This window comes from Pogoniulus pusillus, chromosome 44 (genome assembly GCF_015220805.1).
Source record: "Pogoniulus pusillus isolate bPogPus1 chromosome 44, bPogPus1.pri, whole genome shotgun sequence".
In the NCBI taxonomy this organism is placed as follows: domain Eukaryota; kingdom Metazoa; phylum Chordata; class Aves; order Piciformes; family Lybiidae; genus Pogoniulus; species Pogoniulus pusillus.
In genome coordinates, this window is record NC_087307.1 from 74,839 (window position 1) to 100,041 (window position 25,203).

General features: G+C 47.8%; 1 protein-coding gene across 3 annotated transcripts in view; it reads right to left on the bottom strand.

The window, feature by feature from the left end:
- LOC135192834 (gastrula zinc finger protein XlCGF7.1-like) overlaps positions 1-25,203 on the bottom strand; it is a 46,981-nt gene that overhangs the window by 10,884 nt on the left and 10,894 nt on the right. Inside the window, exons 2-3 of one of the 3 annotated variants that reach the window (XM_064176209.1) lie at positions 17,854-17,956; positions 9,842-12,579 (exon numbers count right to left, since the gene is read on the bottom strand). The exons of 1 other annotated variant lie outside the window; for it this stretch is intronic. In XM_064176209.1, the coding sequence (XP_064032279.1) occupies positions 11,542-12,579; positions 17,854-17,919 (1,104 nt within the window). In that variant the 5' untranslated portion in view covers positions 17,920-17,956 and the 3' untranslated portion in view covers positions 9,842-11,541. Of the gene's footprint in view, positions 1-9,841; positions 12,580-17,853; positions 17,957-25,203 lie in introns of those variants that run through there. One more of the 3 variants, XM_064176210.1, reaches the window with a different exon arrangement.

Sequence of the window (25,203 nt, forward strand, 5' to 3'; positions counted from 1 at the left end):
GTTACCGAAGCGAGAGATGGCGAAGGAGAATCCAGTCAGTTCGCTGAGGTAAAAGCTGTTCAACTTGCTCTTGATGTGGCTGAATGTGAGAATTGGCCTATCCTTTACCTCTACACCGACTCATGGATGGTAGCCAATGCTCTATGGGGTTGGCTAAAGGACTGGAAGAAGCATGGTTGGCAGAGGAAAGGAAAGCCTATTTGGTGTGCTGATCTATGGCAGGACATTGATGCACGGCTGGAGAGAACTCCAGTGAAGGTGCGGCACGTAGATGCACACATGCCTAAGAGCAGAGCCACTGAGGAACATCAACATAACCAGAAGGCAGACCAAGCTGCTAAGATTTCTCAAGTTGATACCAACTCTGAACTTGACATTGACCTTGACTGGAAACACCGAGGTGAGCTGTTCTTAGCTCGGTGGGCCCATGACTCATCTGGACATCAAGGCAGAGATGGAACATACCGATGGGCTCGTGATAGGTCAATTGACTTGTCCATGGACGCTATCACCCAAGTCATCTATGACTGTGACATTTGTGCTGCTATTAAGCAGGCTAAGCGAATCAAGCCCTTATGGTATGGTGAGAGACGGTCAAAGTACAAGTATGGTGAAGCCTGGCAGATTGACTACATCACTTTACCTTGATCTCGTTCTGGCAAGCAGTATGTGCTGATGATGGTAGAGGCCAGCACTGGATGGTTGGAAACCTATCCAGTTCCACATGCTACTGCACATAACACCATTGTTGGTTTGGAGAGACAAATCATGTGGAGACATGGAACTCCAGAGAGAATTGAGTCAGACAATGGTACTCATTTCAAGAACAATCTTGTGAAAAACTGGGCCAAAGAGCATGGTATTGAATGGATCTATCACATACCCTACTATGCACCAGCTTCAGGGAAGATTGAATGCTACAACGGTTTGCTAAAAACCACCCTAAAGGCCATGGGGGGTGGAACTCTGAAAAACTGGGACAAACATTTAGCACAAGCTACCTGGTTGGTAAATAGTAGAGGTTCAGTGAACAGAGCAGGACCTGCACAAACAGATTTGGTCGAAACAGTAGACGGTGATAAAGTTCCTGTTGTACGTGAGAAGAATCTGTTAGGGAAAACTGTTTGGGTATTTTCTCCTTCAGGCGAAGGGAAACCTGTCCGAGGGGTGGTTTCTGCTGAAGGTCCTGGTCATACCTACTGGGTAATGCAGGAGAATGGTGAAATCCAGTGTATTCCACAGAGAAATTTAACCTTAGCTGAGAGAGTTTAAATTCAGAGTGTCTAATATAAGTTGTTAGGAGTTTTCTGTTCTAGGTAACATCGGCGCCCAACACTGAGAGAAATCTACAGTACGTGAGCACGAACCCAATATCACCTGGGAGTCCCTGTTCTGAGCTTTTGAATCACCTGTATCTGTTTGAAGTGTGAACTGAACTTGTATATATTGTTTTAGTGTAAATATTGGTTTAGATTAGATTGGATAATTCTCAGCGATACTCTGAGCGAAGTAGACAAGGGGTGGATTGTGCTAGTTTGAAGCAAGCTGGAATGTTTTGGTAAAAGAACTAGATAACAGGCAGATGAATGAAAAACAATTGTGTCTCCTTCTCTCACAGTCACGCTGAGAACTTTGGGAAGAAGAAGTAAACTTTCTCCATTTTGTCTTTTTCTTCTGCCTTTGCCTTCAGACCTGGTCACATCTCATTAACCTTGCTCCTACTAACCCTGCTCCCTAACCTCTTGGCCGCATCTCTCTTCTTCCTGAGAACTGGGGTAAGGTTGAGAGGGCCGGGGGAGGTGTTGGGGTGGTTTGAAAGCCCCTCCTGGGGACTCAGGTTTCTGGGAGGGGAGTTGTGCTTCTGTATTGTTTATCCTTTGTATATTTCTGTATATAATTGTATATAACTGTATATATTGTAAATAGCTGCTTGTAAATTCTGCTAGCTGTAAATAAATTGCTTCATCTATATTCCCAGAGGCCGTCTAAGTTAGCTGAGTACCTACAAAGTGTGGGGGGGCAGGGTAACCCCCAAACCATCACACTCACTCTTCTTTTGTGCCTTCTCTTCCTGTTCCCAAGGATGTGTCTCCCAGATGGACTGTTCTGCAATTCCCTCTAGACACTGAACTTCCTGCAAGGTCCTCTGCAGGGCTGCAGTGGCCTTAAGTGAGCATAGTGCTCTAGAAGGCTGGGAGTCAGGTTAGAGAAGCAGTTTGTCAAGGAGTCTTCTTCTCAGGATGGAAATTGAGACCTTAACCAGGAATGCACTGGATTAATTGGCAGTCGGAACACTCAACCTGAGCTGCTGAAGTGGTGGAGTTTGGTGAAGGAGGTAGGAGAGATGCTCTGTGGGAGATGTAGGTACACCCTGCCATGTTGGAGAAAATTCAAGCTGGAGACCAAAATAGGCAGAAACTTTCAGCTCCTGCTTCTTGGAATCAAGACAGAGCAGCTGATCAGCTTCTGTGCACTTGCAGCTCAGAAGGCAGCTGTGTTCTGGGCTGCATCCAAAGAAGTGTGACCAGCAGGATGAGGGACATGACTGTGCCCCTCAGCTCTGGTGAGACACCACCTAGAGCACTGCAGCCAATCCTGGTGCCTCCAACACAAGGAGGACATCAAACTGCTGGAGTGATTTAATGGAGGCCATGAAGATGATCAGAGGGCTGAAGCACCTCTCCTGTAGGGACAGGCTGAGAGAAGTGGGGCTGTAGAAGGCTCCAAGGAGACCTTAGAGTGGCCTTCCAGTTCCTGGAGGGGGCTAGAGGAGAGCTGGGGAAGGACTTCTTACATGGGCTTGCAGGGACAGGATGAGGGGCAGTGGCTTTGAGCTGGAAGAGAGGAGATTTAGACTGGGGATTAGGAAGAAATTCTTTACAGTGAGGGTGGGGAGACACTGGAGCAGGTTGCCCAGGGAGGTTGTGGATGCTCTCTCCCTGGAGGTGTTCCAAAGCCAGAGCAGACACTGCCCTGAGCAGCCTGGTCTGATGGGAGGTGTCCCCCACTGTGGCAGTGGGGTCGGAACCAGACGGTCTCTAAGGCCCCTCCCAACCCAACCTATTCTGTGACTTCGAAAAGGCTGTCACAAAGTTCTGCCATGGAGAGAGCCTTTGGGTTGATGAATCACTTGTTAGAGGAGGTGAGAGGGAGCCACAGGTTCATGGGCAGTTCCTGCAGGAAGGACAGGGCAGCCAAGGGCAAATTACCTGCCTGTGGTGCAGCAGAGTCAGAAAGGTTACTCAGCAAGAAGAACTTCGAACAGGTGGAAGAAAGTGCTGGGGCTGTGCATCAGGGCACAGGGCTGTGTGAGGGCGTTCTGAGAGGTCTGTCACAGCCAGCAGAGGAGAGCAGTACAAATTAAGGGTACCTTCAGAATGGTAAGGGTTATTACAAGGAAACTGCTTTGTTCTAGGCTTGGAGATGACTTTAGCTCTGTGCTAGAGACCAGCCCCAAGCTGGCTGTGAGTCCATAGTGAGCTCATCTACTTAGTCACCAGGGTACTTTGATATGACTGAGAGCCAGGCAGGTACCATGCAAGGGAGAGCCTTGCCAGAGTCCATTTGCAGATGAGTGTTGCAGCAATTTCTCATCAGAGTTGACTTGTCACAAGGTTGGACTTGTAAGGACAGACATGACAGAACCAGTATGGTTGGAATAGATCTTCAAAATCATTGAGCCCTGTTGGAGAGATTCTTGCTAGCAGAGAACACAAAATGATAAACATGAGCAACCCATGCTGGAAGCATCCTTGAGTCCATCTTGGGACCTAAGATACCAGGCCCTGGGTAGCTCCCCCCACATGCAGCTGCAGGGGGTGGAGTGCCAGCTGCATGTGGGCAGAGTTAGCCAGCCCCAGAGGCTGACCCTCAGCTTGTTATGGTATATTACCCTATCCATGCTTCACATGTAACCCTGTACCCTCTGTATGTAACTAATCTTAGTGTAGCATGCCTCTTGCTAGAATGCATATAAGTCTCTGCATCACAGAAATAAAGTCAGTCTATGACCATCTAACCATATTGGTGAGCAAAGAGTCATTGTACCCAGGTGCTCCACTGGCATTACCCAGTAGGTGTGACCAGGACCTTCAGCAGAAACCACCCCTCGGACAGGTTTCCCTTCGCCCGAAGGAGAAAATACCCAAACAGTTTTCCCTAAAAGATTCTTCTCACCTACAACAGGAACTTTATCACTGTCTGCTGTTTGGACCAAATCTGATTGTGCAGGTCCTGCTCTGTTCACTGAACCTCTACTATTTACCAACCAGGTAGCTTGTGCTAAATGTTTGTCCCAGTTTTTCAGAGTTCCACCCCCCATGGCTTTTAGGGTGGTTTTCAGCAAGCTGTTGTAGCGCTCAATCTTCCCTGAAGCTGGAGCACAGTAGGGTATGTGATAGATCCACTCAATGCTGTGCTCTTTGGCCCAGTTCTTCACAAGGTTCATAAGACCCACGCCCCTGTCGCATGCAAGGCGTATGCGCCCCCATTTTTGAAGGAGAACAGCCTATGGGTTCTTCCTTTTTTGGGTATATTTGGGTGATTGCCAGAAGGTGATTGGGTGACACTGTGGCCAAAGAGACCATTAGCCTCAGCCATTGTCCTATAAAAGGGGGTAAGCAGGTGAATAAGGAGCTTGCGTGCTTGTTCATTAGTTCGTTCGTTCCTTGCTCGCCCGCCACCTCAGCCTGCCGTGCCAGCAGCCGAGCCACATCGAGCCCACTTGGAATTCACCACAGGACTTCTACTGAATACTTTCCTGCGCACGTTTTGGGCCACAGACATTGAGACTGAGGACTAGTGAGTATTCTGAATTCTTTGTTCAAGTTGCTGAAGGAATTTGCTTAACCTCACAAGTGGTGAATGAAGCTGCCAGACTCTCTCAAAGACATTGCTAAAGCCTTTCAAAATTCCATTGCACAGAGACATTCTGTAAAATAGTTTTGCTAACCGCATCCAAGAACTTGTGTGGAGAGCTGTAAATAAGTTTGGGGGAATTCTCTTTGTATATATTAGTAAATTATTTAGTAACTTTTGAGTTGGCCTCATTGCATTTCACCCCAAACTCAGATTTCAGCTATCCCCTTCATAACAGGTGGTGGCAGTGCACAAGTGGAAGAACTACATGCTCTCATTCTGGCAGCAGAAAACGGGGCAGAAACCATATGTACTGATTCCTATTCCACATTCAATGGTGCCACTGAGTGGATTTGTCAGCAGGAAGCTAATCAGTGGAAGGTTTCAAACACTGAAGTGTGGAGGATTACTGACTGGCAAAAAAAAATCCAGACCCCTTAAAGTGGGATGAGTAAAAGGGCATTTCAAAGAGCAAACACCTGCTTCGATCTGGAATGAACAGGTGGATTACCTGGCAAAAACCAGCGTGGTTAGTGATGAAGAAAATGACTGGCAACAATTAGCTGAGTGGTTACATATCAAAAGAGGTCAACATTAGCAAATTAATTATGTTGGTCCTCTCAGACCCTCACACAGGAAAAGGTACATACTGGTGGGGGCGGAAGTGATTTCAGGTTTAGTGATGGCCACAGACACCAGTACTGCCACAGGAGCTCAAACCACTGAGGCTCTGAAACAATGGTTCAGCATTCTGCCAATGCCTAAGCCTATCTAAAGTGACAACAGATCACACTTAACTGCAACCTTGATACAAGACTGGGCCAGAGGTGAGGGAGTTAAATGGGTATTTCATACTTGTGCTTGTTTGAGGATAATTGGAATATTTTAATGAGAAAATTATAGGCTGTGAAAAGAAAACAATGGTGATGTCTACTTCACCCGTAGGTTTGCTAGGATGTATAAAAAAAAGGACACAAGCACAGATAAGGCAGTCTGTGTCTGGGTTTCTCCCTTGCTTCTGCCATATTAACTGCTTTGATCTGGAATCTGTGTAACCCAACTAATAATTTCCTTTTAATCCCCCTGGCCAGTTCACCCAATTCACCTTGCATGTAAGGCAGACTCTGGGATAAGGTAAGGGTGGTGGAAAGAAGGTGGAAGAATGGTTGGGAAAGCCTCCTGGGGACTCTGATTTCTGTGAGTGGTGTTGTGTTTCTGTATTACTTTTAATTTGTATATTTCTGTATATAAATATTTGTAATAAATTGTGAACATCTGCTTGTGTATTGTGCTAAGCTGTGAATATGAACCTTCACTCAACTTCCAGCCCACTGAGTCTAGTCTGGGTGAATTCACTGGTGGGGGGAGGGGGCGTGTAACTACCAAACCATCACAGTACTCCATATTACCCCCATGCTAGTGGTATTGTGGAAAGGACAGATGGCCTTATTAAGAAATATGGCAATGTCTCCTGTGGACAGATTTCTTTCTAACAGAGGACAAGAACTGATAAACATGAGCAATCCATGCTGCAGAAAGTCCTTGAGTCCATCCCGGAGGCAGGAACTAAGGACAGTGAAAACAGCCCCCCACATGCAGCTGCAAGGAGGCAGGGTCTGCTGGCCACAGGAGGCTGACCCTACAGCTGGTTTATATAAGTTTAACCTATCTGTACCCCACACATAACCTTAAGCCAATCTGTACCTTCCACATGTACCAATCTTAACTAAGCTAGCCATGCACACCTCTTCCAAGTTGGCATACAAGTCACTGTATGAAGGCAAGAAAGATTATTACTGGAGAACAATTATCTAACCACATTGGTGTTACAGTTGTTACTCTGGGGGTGCAACACCAGGTGCAACACCGGCAGTCTCTGAAAGGAATTGGGACAAACAACCTCACACAGTTTTCATTGTGAACAATAGGTGAGGACACCACAGCAGTCTCAAAATCAAGGTGTTCTGTCCTAGTGAAGCAGGGAGGGATACTAACCACATGCCAGGTGGGCCAAAAGACAAATCTCTGCAATCACTAACATGACTGCAAGTGGATCAACCTTTTTTTTGTAAAATTACATTCAACTGGAATTGTGCTTTATGACCTCAGCTAATCCCAGAGGTTTGTACACCTGGGAGGTCACAAACTTAAATGGAAAAGCACACCATGTAAGTGCACAATGGATCATTCCAGATTTCTGATTGTTTAAGCCCTGTTTTCACACATTGTGGCAAGTTTGTTTCCCTACAGGAATTCCAGAAAGCAGTACTCTTCTATCTACAGGTGGAGATCAGCTCTATTACAACAAACCCATCCTGCAGTCAGGGGTAGAACTCAGAGCCAATCTGCTCAACCTCATTTCTTGCTTAGAACATGGTTATGTATAATGTTTATATATAATTAGTATAATGCATAGTTCATGATGTTTACATGTATAGTTACTGTATTTGCACAGGCTAAGACAATCTATACAGGATATATTTTTCTGGTAGGGGTAAATTCTGCTCATATAATATTTGTCTATGTCATGGAGGGCCTGTAGGACCGAAAAGAGGCTTACTTATGTCTTGCCTTGCCTGGACATGTTTTTCTGCCAGGACCCCTGGTTGTAAACAGGTTGTGTAAGCCCCCACACACCCAGCTCGTGTCTCCCTGGTGTAAGCCCATGTGATCCCCATATTTGGGAAAGTCCAGGCACTGTAGCATTTGCCTATTATGGTAAGGTTTGGCTGACTGCCAACCTGATTGGGCATTCTAGTGGCCAAAGGGCCTGTTAATCTCATCCACATTCAATAAATAGGGGTGCACAGGTAAACAAAGTGCTTTGACCCTCACTTGCAGCTCAGCCACTCAGACCCCAGCTCAAATGCCATTGCTCACACTCGGAGCCTCACTTGCAGCTCGCCTGCCTGCATACCTTAGATGCAGAGCTCATTCAAGCCTGCCTATATATATATAAGGAGCCTATAGTCTCCAGCCAGCTGTGCAAATCTGCACACCACTGTGTTATCAGGACCAGATCTTGTGTTGCCTTTACCTATGGAGCTCAGTCTCCCAGCAGCCGCGCACACCTTGCATGCCCGCTGCCTATCATTGCCTGGTAAGCATGCCACTGCTGCTGAGATAACCAGGAAAGCAGACTCTGAATTGTCTGCACACACAGCCTGCTAGCCGTGAGAACTGTGCCAGAGACAGCACGATATTCTCCTCCTATACCTGAGATCCTGCCAGCTAAGAAGTCCTTGGACACAGCATCCAGAAGGAGCCAGCAGCACCAAGGCAGAGACTGCGTCCCTCGCCAGGAGAACAAGGTTAGCAATCACTATTTCCTCACAAATTGGGAAGATTCATCCTTTGCCCTCAAGCCAGAAGGATTCCAGCCTCAAAGTCCACAGGCAGAGGTGCCCTGAAGTTTGGACACTGGCATAGGCTGTGACGTAGCCTGGAGGGTGATGAATGATTAATAAGAGTTGTGAGTAAATACTTTAATACCTCTGTAAATATCTGTTGCCTCTGCCATAGAGCAGAATCAGTTTCAGCCTGCTCTGCTGGGCAAACAGCATAGAGACCCCAAACGGTATTTGCTGCAGGGAAAATTCCTCTCTCTGTTTATAGTTTGAATGTTTGCTAGTTAATTAACAAATTTCTGTACATATTTTATCCTAGATTGTTTTCATAACCATGTATTGAAATTTAATATTAATATACAGTGGTTGGGGGTGGCAGAGTTCAGAATATTGAGTTTAATAAATATTAATTTCTCCCCTCCACCAAAACCATCATAGGTAGCAGAATACCCCATCTGCGACAGCCTAATAGCAAGCAGGTGGATTTCTGGTGGAAGGTCCAAATTGTGCCTAAAAGACTTGTCTTTACAGGTCCTAAACATGTGCCTACATAACCAGCTTGCCCCCACCCCCCTTCCTGGGCTGGAAGAAGTAGGAGAAACAAACAAAAGCCTTGGTCCCTCTCAGTCTGCCATAGAAACAACTTATTTGGTCTCATTTTGCACCCTGTTTTGCTTTTGGTAAACATAGGTCACAATGCTGGGCATCTTCATCCCCCTTTATTTGAAAAATAACCTAGGATTGGTTCTAAGGGCATCTTCACTTGTTGCTATTGGTCAAAGACACTCAATAAAATGCTTTAAAAACTTAGGCAACTTACTTGTTTGCTGCTGCTGCTTTTTGTTTGCTTGTTACCTTTCTTGCCCTGTGTGCCTTGCACCGCATGTAGCTGGGAGCCTGCCTCTCCCATGAACAGAAGATGCAGGCTCCTGAATTGAAAGAAGGGTCTGCAATTGAAAGAAGGGTCTGCAAATGCTTGCCCCACTCTGGGAAGCAGCTACCCACCTAAGCTCATCCAAGACTGCATTGGTTAGACTCTGGCAAAGTTTAGTAATGGGCTAGCAATGAGTTGCAACATTGGGGACCTACTCCTGCTGCTCCTGGCCAATCATGAACAGGGTGAGCCCCACGCATTGCATTCTCTGGATGTCCCCAAAGCCTGTAAACCTGGATCCTGTTTCACCCAGGTGGCTGGCCAATCCAACAGCTTCCTGAGAGCCACAGAGGATTTGCCTCATGTCCATGGATCTTTTCAAACACCGTGCTTAATTTGATCTGTGAAAGCAGCAAACCACCTCCTCCACCATCACCACATAGAAAGGCCACCACGTGGCTAGGACTATGTTTTCCTCATTTGTGCATCTGCATATAGTTTTGGATTACCAATACTGAAACTCAGGACAGTGAGTAAATTAACTCTATTTTCTAAAATCTGTGAAGGTTTATGCTTATGTTTAACTTTTAAGCAGCAGTTTGTGTTGTAAGACTCTCTTCAACTGTTTTAATGTTTAAAACTTCCTTAAAATAGTTTAAATAACTGAATTGTACATATCCATTCTGCAAAGATAGCTTTACCAATCGTGTAACAGAATCTGGATGTGTTGATTGTAAATAAGCTTTGGAAATTTGAAACAATATATTTAATAAACTCTTTAATATTTTTTACATTGGCCTCATTGTAATTCACATCTAACCCATATACAAACCCCTCCAATAACACTGACATCATCCAGCATGGAGCACACCTTTGGCCAGTTCGGGTCAACTTGTCTGACTGTGTCCCCTTCCAAGAGCTTGCCCACCCCTCTAATGCGTTAGCACAATGGCTAACCTACCAAAGAAGAGAGGGGAAGATGAACACACAAAACTGAGGGCTGAGATAGAGTTTAATATAACATGAGCTATCATAATCACAATGTATAATTACCTTGGCTAATAATCTAATTGCTCTAATAATATAATGCAGGAGTACTTTAACCTTTTTGCAGAAAAAAGCACAATGAAATACACAGGAGGGGAAAAAACAGCATAAACCAGAAAACCCAACCCAGTGGCTAGCCCACTGGCACCCACTCTGCTGCTGTGCCTTCAGAGAGCCACCCACACTCAAGAGATCAGAATTTTGAAGCAACAACTCTAACAGAAACCCTCCCATGTTGCAATCTGAAATTCAAGGCCCATAATGCTTTGCTGCAGTTAGCACTTTCAGTTTTTGAAGCTGGCATAACTGTGGTGTGGTGCAAATAATAGCAGCAGGTTCAATTCAATCCATGACAACTCCTGAGCATACCCCCGGGGTGGCGAATTGTTGGGGAAGCACAGCCTGGATGCTTGTTCAGCAGAAGCCAAAACACTGCTGTGTAATCAGCTCCAGCTTGTAGACACACTGAGGAGGATTAACTCCATCTCAGCCAAACCAAATACAACTTGTAAAGCTCCTAAAAACTAAAAAAAAAAAAAAAAAACAAAAACAAAAAAAAAACCTCTTCCCACTTCTGGGTGGGTGAAAAGCTTCAGGGGGAGAGCCCCAAGTCTGCAGGAATCTGTCAAGAACGCTACTGAGAGAGAAGCCCTCTGAAAGCTCCAGGCCTGGTGAAAAGCAGCAGAGGCCCTTAGTGGAAAGCTGACAGAAGCTAAGTGCTTTGAAAGACCTCTCTCAGAAGCCCCCTGCACCCTCCAAAGATCCCCAAAATCAATCCAAACCCTCAAGCATCTAAGACTGTTTGATACCCCACAAAGAACTCCTTTAGGATGCCCCCTCAAGGCTCCTTTGAGAACCTCATTTTGACTGCCCTGAATTGGGCATATGGTTCCAGTCCCATTCCTAAGGGACAAATGCCCCCAACATCTGGGCACTGTGGGCAGGACTGTCTGAAATAACAGCAAACAATATAGGATTTGGGCAACTTTGGGATTTTGTAGACACGTCTGGGTAATGGACAGGGATTTTTTTCTCACCCCAAGGAGACCCAAAGCATTGGGGAAGAATCAGACAAATCCTGGCAAGCTCGGCCCAGCTCCAGTGGGGGCTCCAGCTGTGTTGACTCAGCACCATTGTCATTTTCATCACCACTAACTGGGGTTCAGAAGGGCAGGAGGTGTTCTTGCTGGAGCCCCTAGCATCTGAGAAATGCAGGTGAAAAAGATGTGATTTTGTTTCAATCTGCTGGAAAGGCTCTCTCAGGAGGATTGGAAAGGCCCTCTCAGGAGGATTACAATTACCCCAACAGACCCAGGGTGGGTCTATTTGTGCCCACCTCCCAGTGAGGAATGGTCACCAGCATGAGCACAACGGTGCCTGCTGAGGTGAGACCTCTAGCTGAAGCTCTTGTCACATTCACTCAGCAGTGTGGATGTGGCGATGCTGAATGAGACTGCAGCTGCGTTTGAAGCTCTTGCCGCAGTCTGCGCAGCTGTATGGTTTTCCACCACTGTGGACGAGTTGATGCTGGATGAGACCAGAGCTCAGGGTAAAACTCTTGCCACACTCAGCACATGTGAAGGGCTTTTCTTTGGTGTGAGTGTAGCCATGGCTAGTGAGGATGGAGCGCTGGTTGAAGCTCTTTCCACATACACCACACACGTAAGGCTTTTCTCCAGTGTGGATGAGGCGGTGACGTGTGACATGGGAGCTGCGGTTGAAACTCTTGCCACAGTCTGCACAGGTGAAGGGTTTCTCCCCAGTGTGAGTGCAGCAATGGCGGATGAGTGTTGAGCCGCGGCTGAAGCTCTTCCCACAGTCACTGCAGGTGAAAGGCTTCTCACCAGTGTGGGTGCGGCGGTGCCGGCTGAGGTTAGAGATGCTGTTGAAGTTCTTGCCACAGTCGGCACAGTTGTACGGTTTTTCACCAGTGTGGATGAGTTGGTGCTGAATGAGTCTGGAGCTCGTAGTGAAGGTCTTGCCACACTCTGCACATGGGAACAACTTCTCTGACGTGTGGATGCGACGGTGGTTGACAAGGGTGGTGTTCTGGCTGAAGCTCCTGCCACAGTCACCACAGACAAAGGGACGGATACCAGGGTGAGGGCAACAATGGCGCTTTGCTGGCTCTGAGCCAGCTGGAAAACTCTGCCCACACTCAGGGCACTGATTCAGCTCCAGGGGTGGCACAAAGGGGGCTGCCATTTCTTCACCCTCATAATCATCCTCACCCTCATCCTGGTCATCTTTATCCTCATCATCTTCTTCCTCCTTATCATCATCATAATCATCATTCACCTTGTCATCATTCTCCTCCATCTCTTCCTCCTCCTCTTCCTTGGGGCTGCATTTTGCCTGCTCCATCTTGTTCTCTGGGTGTGTCTTCTTCTCCCAGCTCTTGTCTGGGTCCTTCTGTGAGGCCATGCTGGTGAGGGAAGAGGTCACCTTTGTGCCCTAGGGAAGATGGAAGCAACTGACTCTAGGAGCTCAAACCCTGAAATCCTGCCTTGGTAATGACAGTCCCTTACCCCTCCCAATGCCCAACATTCAGCTGTGGCAAGGAATGGAGAAAGGCTCTCAAAATTCCAGATCTTGAAATGGTGAAAGGTGAAACCTCTAATACTTCTACTGAGAACCCTGCAGTTCCTGTGCTGGTGAAGGTGAGACACAGTGGTATGTATGGAGCAGTCTCATTTCCCCTGTTACCATGCCTGACAGCATTAGCAGGGTCGTTCCCAGACCATGCCCTGTTCTTTGACCTCTCCTGGCTCTGACAATGGAGGCAGTGGCACTGATGCAAGAAGACCAAGCCACCTTCTTTCAACTCTCTCCTGCCTACCCTCCACATCCCAACCCTAACCACCACCTTCTTCCACACAACTGACCCCCACCCACCTGGGGGAGTCTCAGACTCCCAATACAGCTGATAGATATCCTTCAGACCCCTGTGATTGGTGAAATGTGGTGGGGAGGAGGATCTGGAGGAGACTGGGAGGTGCCCCAGGCATCAGCAATGGGCTGGGGTCCTGCTGTTGCCCCAGTCTGGGTTCTTTACCTGATAGGCTATTCCAAGGGGCAGATCTACAAACTCTGCTCTTCCCCAGCACAGAGAGGCAGGGCTGATGGAGAAAAAAAAGGACACAGCCCCTGCTAGAGAGAAGCAAAGGGCTCAGAGGAGAGGATGGACCTGCAAGGAATGTCTAAGCACTGCCCAGGACCATACAGAACTGAACTTTGCTTGGGGTAGCTCCCAAGCCCAGCACCACTGCCACAGCAGACAGGCAGGGCTGCTGGCAATAGGAGGTCCAAAGAATCACAGAATTAACCAGCTTGGAAAAGATCTTCAAGATCATCAAGTTCAACCTATCACCTAACACCTTCTAATCAACTAAACCACGGCATCAAGTGCCTCATCCAGTCTCCTTTTAAACACCTCCAGGGACAGTGACTCCATCACCTCCCTGGGCAGCCCATTACAATGACAATTACTCTTTCTGTGAAGAACTTTCTCCTAATGCCCAGCCTAAACCTGCCCTGGCACAGCTTGAGACTGTCCTCTTGTTCTGTCACTGGGTGCCTGGGAGAAGAGACCACCCTCACCTGGCTACAACCACCTTTCAGATAGTTGTAGAGAGCAACCTCTCTACAACCTCCTATTCTGCAGGCTGAAAAACTCCAGCTCCCTCAGCTGCTCCTCGTAGGGCTGTGCTCCAGCCCTGTCACCAGTCTTGGTGCCCTTCTCTGGACACGTTTAAGCATTTCAACAGTTTTTAATTGAGTGGAGTCACCCAGTACCATTACCTTTCCTCTTAATACCAGAGGTTGTAATGCAGGGAACTTCTTGTCTAGACTTTGGTGATGCCTCTAAGCTGAAGGAGCCATCATCCTCATCACTGTAAAGTTCTCCTTGCACAGCACTGTACCTGTCCTTGTCTCCATCTTCATTCTCCTGGCTGTTAACTCTCAAAGCCACATATCTGTTGTACAACAGCAACTAGGTAGGTTCCTGTGTCACTGTCTCTTCAGAGGAAGTGGAGACTCAGTGCCTTGCCCAGCACACAATCCCCAGCAGACAGCTGCAGGGCAGTACCGCAAGAGAGCAGCCTACTACCAGCCTCTCCCAGGCACTGGCTGCAGGTTCCTCCCACTGCCTGCCCAGGGCTCTGCTGCTTGCAGCTGCATTTGCCAGGAACTACTGCTCTGGCCCCAGGTTTTCTCCTTCCTCCTGCTCGAAGTACCCACCCCACCCACTCTGCTCAGCTCTGTCCTGCAGTCACCTCTTGCCAGCAGAACACTTCCCAGAGCCAACTCTCTACTGGCCACTCCCCAGGAGAAGATCAGAGAAGCCTCAGGGACACAGAGAAAGGGATGTTCATGTTCTCTGGAGATGCAGGTAAGAGGGAAGAGACTTAATCAGATTCTTGAAAAACCAGATTAGCCCTCCCTGTGATGATGGAAGTCTCTCATCTCTGGGCAAACCTCCAGAACCACTCACACACAGGCCCCATAATGAGACTAGTCTGAAAGATTTCATTTATTTTTTTTATCCTCTTCCTGCCCATTTCTGTCAGTTTTCTTTTTGGATTTCTCCTGGAGCTGCCTCTCCACATCTGCAAACAAGGCTTGATGTGAAGGCAAAGTGCCCATGGTCTGTTGGCAGTCTCCCAGATGACACATGCAGAGGTGCAGAATTCACTCCTTTCATCTCCTGAAATGCTGCCAGATTCTGACATTTCCTTCACACACATTTTTCAGCTGGGCCCTTGGTCCTGTTCTGTTTTTGAGGGGACAAATCCTAATTGCTGTCTGATCATTCCCAGGCCCTTCCCCCATTCCCAGACCATCGATGTTCCCTGGTGTCTTTGCTGTCTCACAGCCCTGTGTTCCCTAAATACACTGCCACTGTGGCTGGGAGGGTGGAATGTAAAGTATTGTGGCTGAGGAAGCACCTAAAGAACTGGGCTGAAAGCAGAAGCATCAGAGTGGAAGGCCCCTGAGACTAAAGACTGGGATAAGCGGGACAGCTGAAAGAACCAGCAGCAAGCCAAGAGAATGAGTTAACAGATGAAGGGTGTGGAGGGATCCTGCAGCCTTCTCACCCAGGAAATGAAGTGGGACAGAGAAGGAGACCTTAGGTTACTCCTGACATGTTGTGCTGGTCTGAGACTAATTGGAATATTTTAATGTGGAAAAATTTGTTTATAGACTGTGAAAGCAATGGTGATGTCTGCTTCACTCATAGGTTTGCTGAGATGTATAAGAACAAGGACACAAACATAGATAAGACAGAGAGTCTTTATCTGTCAGAATCAGTGACTATGTTTTTCTCCCTGAAGCTTTGCTGCTCTGCCTGGATCTGTGTAACCCAGCTAATCATTCCGCTTCTAACCCCCCTTGCCAATCCTCACAACTCACCTTGTATGTAAGGCAGACTCTGGAATAACATAGAGGTGGAAAGAAGGTGGAAGGGTGATTGGGACCCTGATTTCTGGGAGGAGTATTGTGTTTCTGTACTACCTTTACCTTGTATATTTCTGTATATATCTGTACATATTTGTAATGTATTGTAGATACCTGCTTGTGTATTGTGCTGAGCTGTAAATATAGCTTCATTCCTTAACTTCCAGCTGGATGAGGCTAGTCTGGGTGAATTCACTGTGTGTGGGGGGCATGTTACTCCCAAACCACAACACATCTTATTTTGGTTGCTCAATGTGCGGCCAATTCAACTTGGTTAATTGCTAATTAGCCTTGGAAGTGGCTAATGTGGCAGGTTTTGCTTTCTACTTTAACCATTGGTTCACAGTAAAAATTGGTTCATTGATCTCTGATATGATGTGAGGAAAGATCAAATTGACATTCTTGAACCTCAGAGATAATTTTCTTGTCTGGATTGTCTTTAATATTACTGAAACTGTTACCAATTCTGTTTTTAGTAAGTCAGGAAATATTACAACTTCTGTAACTTATTCGGCATCCCTGATGAGAGTTATTTTGCCCAAACTGAACTTCCAAACCCCTTTATCGAGTTCTACACATGTAATACAGTGGTATATTTATCATGTGTGATCTTAGCCCTAATAATTTCAGTTTTAGCATTAATGGTAGCATTGTGTATTAAAAATTTGAATGAACTGAAAGAGGCAGACTTCCTCACAAACAGAGTTAGAGAGAAGGTCTGGAGAACTTGGCCAGAATCCTGGACAATTTTCTCAAAACAATTATTGTTCAGGTGGAGAGCAAGAGGGAGCCACCATGTCCACCACTGCACTTTCTTGCACAGGTTCTGGGACAACTGCCAAAGTCTCAGCTCTTGACAATAATGTGGCAGGCAGCCAAAGACCAGGTCCAGCTGATCAAGTCTGTTTCTTCACCTAGTTCAAACCCTCAGGCAGCAGTTTCCAATTTTAAAACAGATTCACAGTATCACAGTATCACAGTATTATCAGAGTTGGAAGAGACTTCACAGATCATCATGTCCAACCCTTTAACACAGAGCTCAAGGCCAGACCATGCCACCAAGTGCCATGTCCAAACTTGCCTTGAACAGCCCCAGGGATGGCAACTCCACCACCTCCCCGGGCAGCCCATTCCAGTGTCCAGTGACTCTCTCACTGAAGAACTTTCTCCTCACCTCCAGCCTAAATCTCCCCTGGCACAGCCTGAGGCTGTGTCCTCTTGTTCTGGTGCTGGCCACCTGAGAGAAGAGAGCAACCTCCTCCTGGCCACAACCACCCTTCAGGTAGTTGTAGACAGCAACAAGGTCACCCCTGAGCCTCCTCTTCTCCAGGCTAAACAATCCCAGCTCCCTCAGCTTCTCCTCGTAGGGCTGTGCTCGAGGCCTCTCCCCAGCCTCATCACCCTTCTCTGGACACGCTCAAGCATCTCAATGTCCCTTCTAAACTGGGGGGCCCAGAACTGAACACAATACTCAAGGTGTGGTCTAACCAGTGCAGAGTACAGGGGCAGAATGACCTCCCTGCTCCTGCTGACCACACCATTCCTGATGCAGGCCAGGATGCCACTGGCTCTCTTGGCCACCTGGGCACACTGCTGGCTCATGTTCAGGTGGGTATCAATCAGCACCCCCAGATCCCTCTCTGTTTGGCTTCTCTCCAGCCACTCCGACCCCAGCCTGTATCTCTGCATGGGGTTGTTGTGGCCAAAGTGCAGCACCTGCAATTGGAGCTATTGAAGCCATCCCCTTGGACTCTGCTCATCTGTTCAGGCGGTCAAGGTCCCGCTGCAGAGCCCTTCTGCCCTCCAACCCAGCCACATCTGCCCCCAGCTTAGTGTCATCTGCAAACTTGCTGATGACTGACTCCATGCCCTCATCCAGATCATCTATGAAGATGTTAAAGAGGATAGGGCCCAGCACAGATCCCTGAGGAACACCACTAGTGACAGCCGCCAGATGGATGTGGCACCATTCACCACCACTCTCTGGGTCCGGCCCTCCAGCCAGTTCCTAACCCAGCACAGAGTGTTGCCATCCAAGCCATGGGCTGACAGCTTAGCCAGCAGTTTGCTGTGGGGGACAGTGTCAAAGGCCTTGCTGAAGTCCAGACAGACCACATCCACAGGCCTCCCCACATCCACCAAGTGGGTCACCTGAGCATAGAAGGAGATCAGGTTAGAAAGGCAGGATCTGCCCTTCCTAAACCCATGCTGGCTGGACCTGAGCCCTTTGCCATCCCTCAGGTGCACTGTTATTGCCCCCAAGCTAACCTGCTCCATCAGTTTCCCTGGCCGTGAGGTCAGGCTGACAGGTCTGTAGTTCCCAGGTTCCTCCATCCGACCCTTCTTGTGGATGGGTGTGGGAAGCTTTCTCCTGCAACGAGGTATGAAATGTAAACACCAGACCCTGTGATGGGAAGTGTCCTTGGAGTCTTACAGATTCCCAGAGGCCTAGGCTGAAAACAGTGAGCAACCCACGCACAGCTGCCAGGGGGTGGAATCTGCCCGCCCCTGAGGCAGGCACAGCTCCAGGGGGCTGACCCCCTGGGTGGTACCCACAGGTTGTTTACCACAAGGTAACCTATCTCTGCCTTACACATAACTTGGGGCCAATCTGTACTGTCCACTTCTGCCAGCCCCAGGCTGGTTGTGCACACCCCCTCTGGAGGCTATATAAATCGCTGTATCGCCTTAATAAAGTGTAAGGCCTAGAAGTTGCCGTCTCGAGTCGTCAGTACCCCGATCTTGCCTCTCGCCAGCCTCCGTACCCCAACAGATGGGGATCACATTGGCCATTTTCCAGTCTCCTGGGACCTCTCCAGTGAGCCAGGACTGCTGGAAACTCACAGGCAGCAGTTCAGACCCTCAGAGATTCGGACCTGCTAGAAGGTACTTCCAAAGCCTTTCTGGCTCCAGCCAAGGTGCAAGCTAAGATGAAACATTTGATAAAGACTGATTTAAAAGAGGATTTAGGGGAGGGGACCTCTGGTACACAAGAGGAAAAAGAGGAGACATACATCCTTAGAGACGTAGCCAATATACTAAGGTCTCAACACTCTGATGAGAAAAGCTATGTGAGATTGGCTGCCAAGAAGGAGGATGGCTCTGAGCAGTTTAAGAGAACTCTCGGCAAAGTTCTATTTCTAGGCCCAGGACAACAAGAGGAAGAGGAGTCGGATGATATCCACGATTCCAATGATCCCCTCAAAAGATCAGGGAAGTTACAAAGCAATACGCAAGGGAATCAGGAAAGCCAACCCTAAGCTGGCTGGTGAGATGCCGTACTGTTGGTGTAAATGCCCTGCAGGTAGGAGACAAGTCTGCCAAGCAGATAGGGCCACTCACAAAGGAGAGTGGAGTGGATAAATACCTAGCAAGCCCTCTCAGTAAGGTTAGCTTGTGGACACACCTCCTGTTGCCAGTGGCTATGAGATATCCTTCCTGAGATGATTTGCCATGAAGCACAATTGAGCAGGGAATTAAGCTTCTGAAGGAGTTTGCTGTGAAGGAAGTGCTTTATGGAGATCATGGCACACATGAGCCTGATGACATTCCTCTTGGAACAGGTCTCATGAAGAAGCTTATTAAGCTTGCTCCTTCATCCTGTGCTAACATCTTGGCCAGCAAGTTTCTATCAAGGAGTGACAATGGAGGTTCTCACACTGTTGGTGAATTCACTGACCAGCTGAGGCAGATAGAGGACAGCTTGGCACATTCTGTCATCGTCTCTGCTATATAAAACATGACAACAGATATAAAGGAAATAAAGGATGGCATTAAAGATAGCATGAGAGAATTGAAGGAGGATCTTAAAGCCTCCATTTCCAATCTGGTAAAGGATAACATTCCTGCATCATCTGAATGGGTGCATGTTTCTGCCATCAGGAACAGATGCCCACCTCCTGCAAGGCAATTTCAGCCCAGGAGGAGACAACTTCCACCCAGACAGCAGCAATCACGTGCGTCACTGTGAATACTTCTGCGTGACACATACGGGGACAACATGAACAAATGGGATGGTCAACCTACTTCAGCTCTTTCAAAGAGAGTCAGGGATCTGCAGAGTGGCAGAAACAGAGGCAGCAGTGCTAGGAAAGTAGCTGTCACTTCTTCAGCTCCCGAGAGCAACTGCAATTATTCTAACAATTGCAATTTCTCTCACAACACCACCAATCACTGTGCACACCCCACATGCCATGTTCAGCATTAGGGGTGCCCTGCCTCCAGCCAGGAGGAGGAAAGGGATAGTGGAGAGAACTGAATCTATTGGAATGCATTCATTAGGTGACCTGGCAGTTCAAAAGTTGGGCAATACAGGGCTGTAGTTGACACAGGAGCTCAGTGTACTTTATTGCCATCAAGTTGCAAAGGGACAGAGCCTATCACTATTCGTGGAATCACAGGTGGATCTCAAGAGTTAACTAAGGTACAGGCTGAGATCAGTTTAACTGGTAAAGAGTGGAAGACACATACTATTGTAACTGGTCCTGATGCGCCTTGCATTCTGGGAATTGACTTTTTGAGACAAGGTTGTTTCAAAGATCCTAAGGGTCACAAATGGGCTTTTGGAATAGCATCTGTAGAGATTGAGGATGGTAAATTGAAATTGTCTATTAGACCTGAACTTTCAGATGAATCTGCAGTTGTGGGACATCATGACATAGAGGATCTGGAAGTGCCAATTGCTACTCAATCTGTGCACCACAGGCAGTACAGAACTAACCGTGACTCTTTGTTGCCCATTCATCAGCTGATTCGTCAATTGGAGAGTCAGGCTGTCATCGAGAAAGCTCATTCACCTTTCAGCAGTCCCATCTGGCCTGTGTGCAAGCCTAACAGAGACTGGAGACTGACAGTTTTTTTTTGTGCCCTCAATGAGGTGACTCCACCCATGAGTGCAGCTGTGCCGGACATGCTGGAACTCCAGTACGAGCTGGAATCAAAGGAGGCTAAATGGTTGTTTTCTTCTGAAGGTCCTGGTCACACAAACTGGGTAACGCAGGAGAATGTTGAAATTCAGTGTATTCCACATAGAAAGCTAACTTTAGCTGAGACAGTTTAAATTCAGAGTGTATAATGCAAGCTGTTAGGATTTTTCTGTTCTAGATTCTACCTGGTGTCCAATGAGTGAATCTACAGTATGTGAGCATGAACCCAATATCACCTGGGAGTTCCTGTTCTCATCTGTGAAGAGACAAATTACTTACTGTTTTCTAAGTTTTTGAATCCCCTGCATCCAAGATACCCAGAACAAAACATGATCTGAACTTGCACTATCTACTATTGTAAGTATTATTTTTGAGTAGACAGATAGTTCTCAGCAAAACTCTGAGTGAAATAGACAGGGGTGGATTGTGCTGGTTTGAGGTTAATTGGAATATTTTAATTAGAAAAAAAAGATTATAGGCTGTCGAAAGAAAGCAATGGTGATGTCTACTTCATAGGTTTGCTGAGATATATAAAACCAAGGACTCAGATAAGACAGAGTCTCTGTCAGAGTCAGTGTCTTTTTCTCCCTGGGCTTTTGCTGCTCTGCCTGGATCTGTGTAACCCTACTAATCATTGTGCCTCTAACCCCCCTTGCCAATCCTCACAACTCACCTTGCACATAAGGCACATTCTGGGATAAGGCAGAGGGGTGGAAAGATGGTGGAAGGGTGACTGGGAGCCCCTCCTGGGGACTCTGATTTCTGGGAGGGGGTGTTTCTGTTCTACCTTTAACTTCTATATTTCCAGCCAGCATGGGTTTAGGAAGGGCAGGTCCTGTCTCACCAACCTAATCTCCTTTTATAATCAGGTTATCTGCCTGGTGAATGTGGGGCAGGCTGTGGATGTAGCCTACCTGGACTGCAGCAAAGCCTTTGACACTGTCTGCCACAACAGGCTCCTAGCCAAGCTGGCAGCTCATGGCTTGGACAGATTCACTGTGTGCTGGGTCAGGAAGTGGCTGGATGGCAGAGCCCAGAGAGTGGTGGTGAATGGTGCCACATCCAGTTGGCAGCTGTCACTAGTGGTGTTCCCCAGGGATCAGTGCTGGGCCCAGTCCTGTTCAATATCTTTATTGATGATCTGGAGCAGGGGATTGAGTCCAGCATCAGTAAGTTTGCAGATGACACCAAGCTAGGAGCAGGTGTTGATCTGATAAAAGGTAGGAGAGCCCTGCAGAGGGACCTAGACAGGCTGAGCAGAGGCCAATGGGATAAGATTTAAGAAGTCCAGGGTCCTGCACTTTGGCCACAACAAGCCCAAACAGCACTACAGGCTGGGGCCAGAGTGGCTGGAGAGCAGCCAGGAGGAAAGGGACCCAGGGGTACTGATAGATAGTAAGCTGAAGATGAGTCAGCAGTGTGCCCAGGTGGCCAAGAGAGCCAACGGCATCCTGGCCTGTATCAGGAACAGTGTGGCCAGTAAGATGAGGGAGGTGATTCTTCCCCTGTACTCAGCACTGGTCAGACCACACCTTGAGTACTGTGTCCAGTTCTGGGCCCCTCAATTCAAGATGTTGAGGTACTGGAAGGTATCCAGAGAAGGGCGATGAAGCTGGTGAGGGGCCTGGAACACAAATCCTATGAGGAGAGGCTGAGGGAGCTGGGGTTGTTTAGCCTAGAGAAGGAGGCTCAGGGCTGACCTCATTGCTGTCTACAACTACCTGAAGGGAGGTTGTAGCCAGGTGGGGGTTGGTCTCTTCTCCCAGGCAACCACTAATAGAACAATGGGACACCGTCTCAAGTTGTGCCAGGGGAGGTTCAGGCTGGATGTCAGGAGAAAGTTCTGCAGAGTGATTGGCATTGGAATGGGCTGCCCAGGGAGGTGGTGGAGTCACCATCTGTGGAGGTGTTCAGGAAAAGACTGGATGAGGCACTTAGTGTCATGGTCTGGTTGATTGGATAGGGCTGGGGGATAGGTTGGACTGGATGGTCTTGGAGGTCTCTTCCAACCTGGTTGATTCTGATTCCTGTATACAGCTGTATGTATTTGTAATATACTGTAAATACCTCTTGTGTATTGTGCTGAGCTGTAAATATAGCTTCATTCCTTAACTTCCAGCTGGCTGAGGCTCGTCTGGGTGAATTAATTGTGTGTTGGGGGGAGGGTAACTCCCAAACCATCACACATGTGGTATGCAGTGGGGTGTGGAGGTAAAACCTCAAAATACCTGCTTCAGTGGTGCTGGATGTCAGGAACTGTCAGGGGACTCTCCTGGCCCCGGCAGGATTTGGGTTTTGAGCTTCTGCGGTCAGCTGCTGCCACCACCACTGTAGGCCCGAGCCAGCAAGAGCCACACAGCTGTCAAACCTCTCCCAGCCTCCTATAGCCTTGACCCTCCATCGGTCCATCTGCACTCACTTTGTGCCCTCTGAGATTCCCCAGGGTCCCAGCAAGGCTCCAGGGCTGATCAAGAGCCCCAGTATGGCCCAACAGAAACCTCTGGATCAGAGCATGGAGGAGAATACTGAAGTAAGCAGACCCAGCAGCTGTTTTTCACTAAGTTTTTTTTCTTTCTAATGGAATTTCTGTCTGTTAGAAAACTTTCCCAGCAGAATCTGAGTTAATTTCAGCACAAGGGGTAGTGGTTTAGACATTAAAAAAAAAAAGTTTTAATTAACACAGGTACTGGCACAGCCTCAAACTCAGATAAAATTGAAGCTGTCAGACACAGCCGCTGGGTGTGGAGAAACTATGATAAAATCCTCAGCTGCTTGAAGGGTGGCTGGAAAGCAACAAGAAGAATCAACCAGGAGGATGAGATGCGGAAGCAACATTGTTGGAAGGGCAGAAGGTGACAGTGAAGACCCAGGAGTGAAAGGATTTTGTCTACATAAAGTAAGAGTTTAGAAATCCTACTGCATCTGCACTGCTCAGCTCGAGAAGAGCTGTGAGCAGCTTTGCTCAGGGCTCACAGCCTTTTGGATCCATCCTCTGTGGCCCAGGAATGTTCTGCAATAAATCAGCAAGAGCTCTGCTGGAGGGTGAGTTTCTTCTCTAGCTCAGCTGGGTTCCTGGGGAGTGTGGAATCTTCCCTGGCACCACGGGATACTCTTCCAGAGAGATTCCCTCTTCTCCCTGGACCCTGGCTGCGATAGAAAGAGATCACTTGTGGTACAAGGTAGCCTCTAAAATTCATTTTGGTGTTTGGTGAAACATTGTGGCCACCAGGGGACGCCGTGCAGCTGGCAAGAGCTGTGGGCCAGCAGGGTCACACAACTACCTGCTTAGGGGAAGGAAACCTCATCTGGGAAATTTACGGTGTCCCTTTGGGGAGCATATGGTGGGCCTGGCTGTGCCCTAGGTGAAGGAGGGAGAGCTTTCTGGTGTCCCCTGTGAGCAGCAGGCTCAGGCAGTAGTAGAGCCTTGCAGCGGCTAAAGGATTGGCTTTTGGAACAGGCTCTCGGCAAGTTTGTGTCGGCAGCTCCGGGGTGTGTGTGTGTGCTTGAAACTTCCCCTCTCCAGAGCAGGGAGGCAGCCGCACTGCCTCTCAGCTCCCCTTGGGCTTTTGCTGGCACGGACAGAAGACAGGGGTCAGTGGTCTGTGCCGCCTGAGAAAGAGCAAAGTGACCAAGTGCTTTTGAATGCAAATTGAGCTGTTGTGATGCTGCTGCTAGTTCGCCCCTGGGTTTGTGCTGGGAGAGTAGCGCAGGGTCCAGTGCTCTTTTTGTTTGCTTTATTCTTGCAGGAACAGGGGAATGGTCTGTTAGTAAGGAACAGCTGCCCGAGATGAAACAAATACAGCATAGACCTTGGGCATGGAATGTGTGGGTCAGACAGACCACAGAAGAGAAAGATAAATAGGATCCTGAGGTCAGGACTGCTCAGATAGTTGCATAGCAACATACATCAAGCAGCAGGGACAGTAAGGAAGAAAGCAGAGACAGTGTCTGTGGCCTGAGCAGAGTGTGTTAGCCAATCATGTAGTAGTTACTAACTTTCTTACTGTGATTTTAGCCAAGCAGTGATTAACAGGCCAGCCTTTCTGAGAGAATATGTACCTGCCTATTTTTCTAATCAAGTGGAATTTTGGCTTGCAAGTCGTTGCCCTGTCCCTTCATCATGACAATTCTTTCTGTGGTCTTGGCAGGTCTGCTTTCCTGTGCATCACCATCTTAGCTGTGTGCTGTGCATTGCCAGATATAACAGGAGCATCATGGGTGGGGGTCAGAGTAGTGACATTATAAAGGAAAATCCTTTGGGCTGTATATTGGCTCATGGGAAGGAAACTGGAGGAGCCCTAGGCTGAAAAGTAACAAAGGGAACCTTAATTAAACATTGCAATGGTATTTGGCCGATTTATCTTCGGCGGGGGGGGAGGGAGAAGGGAGCAGAACATGAAAGAGACTGATCAAAGGGTCCTTAGAGTATCATACAGTCCTACAGCTAATACTGCTCCTTAGGAGACAGAAGTGGAACGAAGCTCTGTGTGCAGACAGGGTCTTACCTTTAGAAAAAAAACAGAATAGTAGAGGGATTGTGGAATAAATCTACCTCCACAAGACCCTCTGGGTTTAGCTTTAGGAGCAGACAGGAACAAGAAGGAAAAGGAGACTTGCGGCTGGTGGAGCTGCTGTTTAGAGAGCTCAAAGTAGTACTGAAAAGGCAGATGCAGGAAAGCAATTAGCTGAAGAA